This window comes from Eimeria maxima, genomic scaffold, assembly GCF_000499605.1.
Source record: "Eimeria maxima Weybridge genomic scaffold, Emw_scaff18, whole genome shotgun sequence".
Taxonomy (NCBI): domain Eukaryota; phylum Apicomplexa; class Conoidasida; order Eucoccidiorida; family Eimeriidae; genus Eimeria; species Eimeria maxima.
Window position 1 is genome coordinate 18,836 of NW_013564710.1, and position 9,772 is coordinate 28,607.

Consider the following 9,772-nt stretch of genomic DNA (forward strand, 5'->3'; position numbering starts at 1 on the left):
CAGGGCCCCTGGGGTGCGGTTGCAAGGTCAATACACCCGAGATCAACCCAAGAATCGCCGTATTCGAGCCAAGAAGGCCACCACTCTCTGCGGTCTACGTACATTCGAAATGAGGTTCGAGGCCGCCCTCGGCTCTTCTGAGCCCCACAAAAAAAGTGGAGAAAAGGGAATATGCAGGGCAGCAGAAGCAGCAACAACTCGCAGCAAGCAGCAAAGTCACGCAGCATGAAGCAGCAGCAACTCGCGGCAGCGCATCGTGTTATGATCCTGTTGATGCATGTTGCCGCAGTCCTCTGCAGAGGTTTATCGACTCTTCAGAGGCCTGTCGAGTCTGCAGAAGCAGATCGACCTGCGGCAACAGAGAAGTCAACGAGGCAGCCTTCCGGAAGAGAAGGCGCATGCATGCAATGCGGCCCATACGCAGGGACTCCGCGGAACACAAGGACGCAACTGTAGGGGGAGTTAAGGCAGCAGCCACACCCAAACAGCTGAGATGCATGCACAGCAAGCAACGAGGTCATATAGCTGCTGCTGCATCACTCGCTGTATTCGCTGCTTTATCCTTTGGCAAGCTACGGCCTGCCGCCGCTCTCCTCCTCTTGGTGTTGCTGCTGCGGCTGCGACTGTTGAAGCTGCTGCTGTTGCTGCTGCGGCGGCTGTTGCTGCTGCTGAGGCGGTTGCTGTTCTTCTTGGGAGAGTCTCTCTTGGTTTGTCTGCCGGAGGTCTCCATCTCCATAGACAGAGCCGGAGAGACTCTCTGTGCTGCTAGTCTTGCTGAAGCGCCGGATGTCCGGCTGCTCCTGCTGCTCCTGAGAGGCAGGCAGCCCCGCACCTGAGGAAGAAGCAGCGGGGAGCTGTCGCCGCTTCTCTGCCTGCAAGTCGACAATGAATGCTGTCATGTTGTCGCAGCCATACTCAAATAGTGCTGGATTCGGTGATATCAATGAGTCAAAAAGCTCCTTCAGGATCTGACACAAGTCCGGAGTGTGCTGCATGCACATGAGCAAACAAACCCTAAACTCCGAACTCCAAACCCTGAACCCCAACCTCCACAGCCTCAACCCGTTCTCGAAACGGTCATCATAGGAGACCCTCCTGGGACAGAATCCACGGACAATGCAACAGATGCAACGGCGCCCGCAGCAACATCGGCTGCAGCAACCTGAGCAGCCGAAGCAAAGGGAAATCATCTGAGTCCTCTTCCTCACCTCAATTCGCCGTCGCACGAACTCCACCACCTCAGCAGACGAGAGCAGTTCCCAAATGCCGTCGCATCCAATCACCTGCACCAACAGCAGCAACAGTAGAAGCAGCTCTTCAGCAACATCCAGTAAAGCGAAGGCAAATGATACGAGTCTTCAGCTTTCGGTGGTGATAGTTTAGAGCCCATAAGCCCCAATCTTCAAGCATTACACCCGAGGACCTCAACCCTATAGTAAAAGCCATAAACCCTTAGCCCTGGTGCTCAGGAGGCGCACGAGAAACTCATCCTTCTCTGGGTCTCGGTTGACTGTCACGACGTCCGGACAACCTGACAGGATTTGTTTTTCTGGAGGAAGGCTGTCATCTGCTTTATAAACCAAGTCTCCCAAAGCCCTTGACAAGTTCAAGTTCCCATTTACACGACCCATTTCTAGAAATCCTCCCGCCGCGTATATCCGGATCTGTTGGAAACATAACGAATATGAGAAAGCAAAGGTGGATTAAGCAGTGAGACTGAACGAATATCATAATTAAACAATATACACGCAACAAGCCATGAACAATACAGCATTCTACCCAATTACACACAGCCAACCCTTCAAGACATACAGAAGCAAGCATAAACACCAAAACCACGGCCCACGGCCAACACACCAGGTCGGAAGGCGCAATAGCAATACAACGGCAGTACATACAGCAACAGCAGCGAGGATCGCAGCAGCAGCAGTCTCAATGGACCCTAGCCCACCATCCCTGGCCCAATTCGACGCGTAAAAGCCAGCTAAATAGCAATCTAGCTTACTAGCTAGCTTGCCAGTTACCAACCCTGCTTACCCTCTCCTCTGCTAGCTGGGGCTTGTGGTCCTGCGACAACTCGATAATCTCTCGCCCCCGACAAAGCACACAACGCGAGTCTCCCACATTTGCCACAATGAGCCGTGTAGGCTGCAGCAACACAGAAACCCTAAATTGTTTCTCCTTAGCCCCGGGCTTGTTTGTATACGCTGCTACAGTACCTGAAAGAATGCCATTCCTGCACGTTACCCCTAAGTATCGAAGCAACAGAAATGCAGCAGTAGCAGAAGGGAGGCAGCAGCATTCGACAATGCAGCAACTGCAGATGAGATCCTGGAAACTACACCAGCGCCTGCAGCAACAGCAGCAGCAGGTGTCAGAGGACTGTGTCCAAGCTGCTTACTGTAACACACACGGTAAGGGCGGTGCTGCCCGCAGTGCTTGCAAGGGACCTGCCGCTGCTGCTGCTGCCGTTACTGCGCCCAAAGAGCCTCCCAAGGCCCACAGAGCGCGTGACAACATCAACCAGCCCTGAAAAGCTAAGCTTTTTGCCCTTTTTGGTAGCCCCTGTTTCCTCTGATGGACTCGTCCCCGCTCCTGCTGCTGTTACTGCTGCTGCTGCTGCTGCCGCCACCTCATCATCAGAAGCCGCAGCAGGGGGATCCGACGCGGATACTGCCGCCGCTGCCGCCGTTGCTGCAGCAGCAGCAGCTGCTGCTGCTGGGCTGTCTGCATCGGCCACGTAAGACAAACGGCCGCGAGGAGTCGCTGGAGAATCGGGGCCGTTTGCTGCGTAGGCGGCAAGGATCGCAGCTGCCCCGCTGCGCGCTGTACTCCTCTCTGCTGCAGCTGCACTCGCTGCTGCTGCTGTTGCTGCTGCTGTCGCCTGGATGCTGAAAGTCGCCAGGGAGTCCTCTGCACCACCCCGCAGCGGCCTGCCCTGCACCTCTTCTTCAGCTCCCCGCGCAGCAAAGGAACCTGTCTGCTGCTTGCTGGGGGCATCCGCGACGGCGCTGCTGCTCACACCTGCTCGGCCCAGCTGCCCCGTGGCTGTCTGCTGCTGTTGTTGTTGAGACTTTACGCCGAAGTGCTGTCCCAGATTCGACAGGGTAGACCTGAGCCCTTTGTGCTGAGCGGGTGCTGCTGCAGCGGCACTGGCGTCTTGTTCCTGTTGCTGCTGCTGCTGCTCCTGCTGCAGCTGCTGCTTGTGCTGCAGCAACTGGTGGGGAGAGTGGGAGGTGAGGTACAGCAAATCATCCTGGCTGCTCTCCTCCCGCAGCAAGTCATCTATCCTCAAGTATGCGCTCCGCAGTGCGGTGCTGAGGTCCCCGCGGTGGAAGGCAGCCTGGCACTCCAGCAGCGGCCGCATGTGTGCAGCCGCAAACCTGATGCACACCAGCAGCAGCAGTACATAAGCCAATGAGGACACCACCACACTGCAGCGGCAAGCTTTGCTGGAAAACACCAGTTTCCATGGCAGCTGTGGAGACTGCATCAGTCTGTATGACAGACGAGCAGCACCAACAGAGGCAATCAACAGTAGCAGCAGCAGCCGCAGCATGTCGTGTAATTACCTCGAGACATGCGCGCCCCCATGACCATCGAAGACAGCAAATATGCACAAGTCAGCATGCTGCACTGTCTGGCTAGGCGAAGAGACAGTTCCAACCGCCTCCTGCCCTGCAGGGACCCCGCGAGCTTGGGAAACAGCAGGGGGCCCTGCACCAGCAGCCGCACTAGGAGCAGCAGCAGCACCCACAGCTGAAGCATCCGCTGCATCTGTTTCCGAAACAGTGGAGGTACCGCGGCGCCTCAAAGTAAATTGTCGCCGCACAACTCTGCCCACTTTGGTTTTCTTGCTGCTGGGAGTTGCTACTGCGTCTCCTTCTGCAGACTCACCTGCCTCCACATCGGCCGCATCTCCCCCATCATCTGCTGCTGCCGATGCTGCTGTTACTGGGCCAGCAGCAGCTGACGAAGACAGCCCCCCAATCTCGTCCTTATGCAGCTCCACCTCCGTTGGCAGGAAAACGTAACAACTGTCCGTACTGCGCTGAAGGCTGGGTCCCGCTCCCAGTCCGGGTCCCGATCCTGATCCCAGGAGCAGCTGAGAAAGCAGATGTTGCTGCACCCCGCCTGCAGGCAGTCTTGGCCCCAGTGGGCTAAGCTCGTCCTTCTGCTGCTGGTGCTGGGCCCCCGCTGTATCTGGAAGGGCCCCATCACGTGGAGAAGCGTAGGGGGGAGCTCCCCCCGTACTTGCTGCTGAGGGACTTCCTACTCTTTTGGCATACAGAACCAAATGGGCGTCCTCCATAGAGACGCGCCAGCCCTGCATGCTGCAGACACCCCAGCGGAGGCCCATCGACTCGCAGGCCCCCGAAGCGACCTCCTTCCCCGACAGGGGACTGGAAAGATAAGTGCCCATTGCATAGGCCGTGCTAGGGATGAAGACAGAATCGAGCTGTACAGACGCCGCACGACGGCGGCGGCAGCACAGCAAACTAGGAAAATGTCGACAAACGGGCCAATGCCGGCCTCAAAGATATCTGCTCACGCGCACTATCCAGTGTACAGAGAGCATAGTAGGTGCGAAACGCTGTGGACCCTTGCTGCTGCTGCTGCTGGTGCTGGTGCTGGTGCTCCTCGGCCACCGCGGCCGCAGCAAAGCCGCTGCGAGCTCCCCAGGGCCTCAGGTTCTACCTTAGCTGCTCCCTTCAAAACAAAGAGAACCCTGGGCAGAGACAGATCCCCTCCTGAAATAGGGGGGAAGTGAACGAAGGGCAACAGCGAGTGTAAAGACAAACGGGGAACCTGATAAGCTGCTGGACCCCAAAGCGGTTGCAAAGGCGCCAAGCTGGTGTTACTAAGGCAGGAGAAGAAGACAGGAGTGGCCTGCAGTGAGAGGAAGAGGCTGGGGGCAGGAAGCACGAGTTGCCTGGGCTTGGGCCCCCGGTTGCTCCGCTGCGCGCAACGGCTCTGCTGCAGCGGTGCTGCAGCGAAGGACAGACCAGTGGTCTCCTGGCCTTCGTTGTGAGAAAGAACCAGAAAATAAACTCCAACGGCTTCAAACGCAGACAGTTTGCTGCTACAGCCGAAGCTACTGCTGCTGCTGCAGATGCTGCTGCGCCTGCGGTCTAGGGAGCCCCGACCCGCACGCACTTTATCTTTAGCTGCCGCTTCAGCGGTATCTTGCTTTATTTTTGCATTTAAATGAAACTCAAACAAATTAAAGTGTCAAACTTGCAACAAAAAAAGATATTCAGCCGCAAACACCCGAAAGTTTCGGCTGCCGCCTTCCCGGCCCCCCTCTCCTACGCCCACTGGCCCGCAGAGGCGTACGAGGTTTTGCTGCTTTTACCTCCTAGCGCATCAGTCTCGAGCGTGTGCAACGTAGTTTTTGGCATTAAGACTCCAATGGCTTCCCCTCAGGGTAGGCAAAGTCAATCGAGGCTGAAGGCAGCGCGAGCGACGCCGCTAGGCCCCTGCGGAGGGGGGTCCGTGGCTAGCGCTGCAGAGTCAGAACGTGTTGTAATGTTTGAGAGAGAATGCCATTGACGGCTAACGTAGAATTGGGAGGCCGGATGCCTGACATCTTGCCAGAGAAGCCGCAAGGAAATTACACAGACTCCTTTGGTGTTCTTCAGTTGGTGGTGGGGTGAGCGGGGTTGTTGTGGGGGGAAACATAATTGCTTCCTGGCTGTTGGCTAGGCCCGGGAGAGCGCGCGGGGCAGGGCGTAGCATTTAGCTGTGGGTGGACTGTGCCTAGTTCGTTTTACGTGCTGGGCGGGTTCGGTCTGACCCGAGACCGTTGTGAGTTACATCTCCTTGGAAACGCTTAAGAACGGAGTGACACCAAAGTAGAGGACCTCCACCCCAACCTCCAGACGTACTGGTCATAGTGGCTCGAAGGCCTGTGGCGGACCATGATCTGGAAGGCACCTTGCTCTTGCCGTGGCGTTGCTGGCACGGCAACCCCACATGCAACCGTGAAGACCCTTCTACCCCGTGCACTCAAACTGTAGACCATTGCAAAACACGTCTCTTGTCTTCAGAATCCAATTTGAACGCAAGTACAGTAAAGGTGGCGGCAGGATGTGTGGTCCCCTATGAAGAGATAACTCGCTTACCATTGTAGTAGACTGTGGAGCTTAGCGCACAGCACCTGGATCCTAGGAATGGCCGGTGGGATTAATGGGACTGGGTTTAGGCCGCTGTTGGGGATCGTCAGTGCAAGCATGCGACGGTATCCCATGCGGAATCCGAGGTGGTGCGACGGTATCCCATGGGGAATCCGAGGTGGACGCGGCTACAGGGGAGCTGGGCGGGCCCCTCCTGCTTCCCTGGATCCCTGTTGGCTTCGCCTGAGTAGGGCGCCGTTCCCCCGTGTATTAGCTATTCTACAGTGACGAGCCTGTATATTTGCATTAATGTGCGTCTATATTGGGGGCCTGTTTACGTATATCCTAGAACCCACTAATATATAAGTAGCCGTTTCGCCGTCCTATAGCGATGAGCCCACAAACATGTATTAATGTGCGGTTAGTACGGATGCATTATATGTATATCCTAAACCCCTGCAGCTGCTGCCTGTCTTCACAAAGGACGGCGCTCCCGTAGAGTCCAGCCAGTCGTCTGCCTGTCGCGGCGGCTCAAGGGAGGTTGGTCTAAATACTGATTTGTTATCTGGCAGCAAGGCCGTCGCTGCAGCCTGCTGTATTCAACCAGATACACATACTGACAGGCCGTCAGGAGGAGACAGACAGAGGCGAGCACGAGTCGCGGGGCGGATACACAACTCCTCTGTCGAAACAACACCAAGAAAATAGGTCGTCCTTGCTCTCTATAGCTTTAGACGCGCTAGCTCCGGCCCCTAAGTTGCATATCCGGTGGCTTCCCGAGAAGCAGCCGCACCTATTGTTGGTGCTCTTGCTGCAGTTAGGATGCCTCTGAACAGGCAGCAAGGTCACCTCGCCCTCCGGTTGGGAGTCCTGGAGCGAAGCCGCTCGGTGTCTGTAGCGGAGCCACCAGCACTGAAGTCCCCATCCTGGGGAGACATATTGCCTGAAGCCGTTTCTGACAGGAGGCCCCGAGTAAGGGAGATGCTTTCAAAGCCCAATACCCCCAAAACCTGCAGTAGTGAGCATCCACAAACAAACAGGCGAGCGGGACTTAGTACCACACCTACATATCTAGCCAATTGGGCTGGAGCAGCCAGCAGCTGTAGCCAGGAAAGCAGACGCAGCAGCAGTGACGGCAAAAGTGGCGGCAGCCGCGGCAGTAGAAGCAGCATCAGCAGCAGGAGCGATAGCGGCGTCTCGGCATTTTTTGATGGTGTGGGCAACAGCCTGTAGCCTGTAGAGGGAGGCAAGTGGGGATGCCGGGTCCCCGCGAGCATCCGCTAAAACGTCGTCTCACTGCAAAGAGGGTCAGCACTGCAGTGAGCGCTAATGCATTAGCCAGGAGGTTTGCAGTCCCGAACAACGGCACCTTGGGGCTGTTGCTGCGCAAGAAGGATTGCTTCTGCATAAGCCCTGAGCAGATAGCCGCCAGGGCCCCGGCATAGCTGCACCAAACGACCCCAGAAAAGCAGTCACAGGTGGGTAGGCAGAAAGGCATGAGCACAGTCACAACAAGCAAAAAGTAAAAAAGCACACCTCAGTGCTCATCAACAAACCCGCATCAACCACAATCTGACAAACGAAGACATACAGACGGCAGCCAACTGGCGGAGACCACAGACAATAATCACGTCAGCCGAACCCCCAATATGAACACCTAATTCTCTGACGACCCAAGATAGAGATGCGTGCATATTGGAGATTTGGTTGAGTAGCAGTAGATTCATGGCTAAACGGAATGCCCCTTTTCACGGTAGTGAGAAACAACAGCACTGGACAAGACGGAGCACGAGGCGATAGCACAGGAGGCAGTTAACATACAAAGAAGCACCTGCCCCTGCTGCCAGCCTGTGGATTCAGGCCCTCAATGCCTCTTGAAGGCTCGAACTGGACCGCGAGGGCCTCACAGGTCTTTTCAGTAAAACTAGGAGGCCCTTACAAGGCTCCACGCGACAATCGAATGCCGCACGAATGTATGCGAAGCACTAAAACAGCTTCGGAACACGGCTGAGAGCTCTCTTACATGGCAATGCCCCCTATTTTGTGATAGCGGAGGTAGGCGGCCTTCACAGACCCAGGCGCGAACCTTGGCAGCCAAAATATGACGAGGCCTGAGCCGCAGAAAAGCAGCCCCAAACGCACCATCGACTTTTCCCTTGAACTTGCAGGACCTCGGGCAATGGTAGACAGCTCAAAGCTTCTAGACTATAACGTGCCGCGCTAGAGAGCAAGAGGGGTGCTTAATCAGCGCATATGCTCACCACACAGGAACTGGCACCAGGACAGGGCGTACACTGCCAGCCCAACCCAACTATGGACGCTGCAGTCGCACATCTCCCTGGGGCACGCGAATGCTGTGAATGGTCGGATGCGACACCAAAGAACTCAACACAACTCTCTACAATCCGATGGCCAGCCAGAAGCTGGGGCCCCACAGCTGGCCACTGGTAGGGGGAGAAAGGCTCCTCTGGCATACCGAAAGGCCAAGGGAGTCCTCAACTCTCCTTGAAGAATCGCGCAGTCCCTTCAGCTGCAAAATGCCTCCCAATGAGGCATTTTGCCACACAACTACGCAGGGGCTCAATGGAAAGGCGATTCTGCACGGATGAGCGGCTGACCTGTAGAAATTTGGGAATTTGTTGGAGTTGTGAAAGAGAAGGACGACAATGAATGCAGCGCTGCCAAAGAGTAAGGATGCCAACTGCAGGCAGGCGTGCACTGTCTTGGCCGCTCCATGGCGGAGACCTAGAGCCTTGAAGCTTATCAGCTGAAGCTCCGGGAAACAGTGGAAACACACAAACGCAATGTGAACAAAGTAAGGATCGAAATATATTCAATAGAAGCCGGAAACACCACAGTGGCGCGCAAGTTAAAACCTTCTCAAGAGGTCTTTTAGCTACAGGACCGTAGCTCGAAAACTACCGGAAGGGCTCCTGCGACAATGAAGGTCCCGACAAGGCCACCTAGGGAGAGGCACGCGGGCAGCACTGCCAGTGATGCCCAGGTATCTCCTGTATAATACGGACCTGTGACGAGTCTCACCGATTCTGTTGCTGCCACCCCGAATGCCAACATGTTCAGGAGCGGATGCAGGTTAAAGAATTGAACTGCAACAAACAACAGCACAAGTTGCATGGAAAGTCGTTTAGTGGCAAGTATAGATTTTCTGATGGACAGCTGTGAGCATGTGGCCCACTCTTATATTTAGGTGCATAACGGTAGCAGGCTTCAGCAGAGCCGTCTCTGTGCCTGTGACCTCTCCAGTGGTTGGGTTCCAGTGGGTTGCAGGCTTGCTGTAATACGCTTGCGGTTTTACCCATTCAAGAACCAATAAGTGGTATAGGCGGCTCAGGATGAAGGGTGGTGGGGTGCATAAAAAGGAACAGAAGGCACCGAACATGCAGGATTCACATTCTGCAGAATGACTCTCATGCCAGCCTCCCCCCGCTTTTTTTGCACGCTGGATCTTGGGACCCAGTCTACGGCTCGTGTGGGAAACGTGGAAACGCAGTTATCCCTATGTGCACAAGCGCCCACCGGAAGTAATGTCGTTTAGGGAGAAGCCGCTACCCCATTCAGCCTGTAGGCACAAAGAAAGCTGAAGTCCAAACAGCAGCACCACGAAGACCTGCGTCAGCCAGAAGAACCGCCTGGTA

At 55.7% G+C, this 9,772-nt stretch overlaps 2 protein-coding genes across 2 annotated transcripts; both read right to left on the bottom strand.

Moving 5' to 3' along the window:
* Positions 1 to 572: 572 nt before the first annotated feature.
* On the bottom strand, positions 573 to 4,423 carry EMWEY_00003470 (protein phosphatase 2C, putative; the record flags this gene model as incomplete). Its single annotated transcript, XM_013480293.1, has 6 exons — positions 573 to 989; positions 1,209 to 1,283; positions 1,479 to 1,664; positions 2,038 to 2,148; positions 2,402 to 3,383; positions 3,573 to 4,423. 6 exons carry the CDS (start codon positions 4,421 to 4,423, stop codon positions 573 to 575), a joined length of 2,622 nt encoding a protein of 873 aa, XP_013335747.1.
* Positions 4,424 to 6,961: 2,538 nt separating this feature from the next.
* On the bottom strand, positions 6,962 to 9,191 carry EMWEY_00003480 (hypothetical protein, conserved; the record flags this gene model as incomplete). The annotated part of the gene is made up of 5 exons (XM_013480294.1): positions 6,962 to 7,126; positions 7,414 to 7,561; positions 8,140 to 8,202; positions 8,735 to 8,883; positions 9,159 to 9,191. The coding sequence occupies 5 exons, from the start codon at positions 9,189 to 9,191 to the stop codon at positions 6,962 to 6,964; spliced, it is 558 nt and encodes a 185-aa protein (XP_013335748.1).
* Between the last annotated feature and the right edge of the window lie 581 nt (positions 9,192 to 9,772).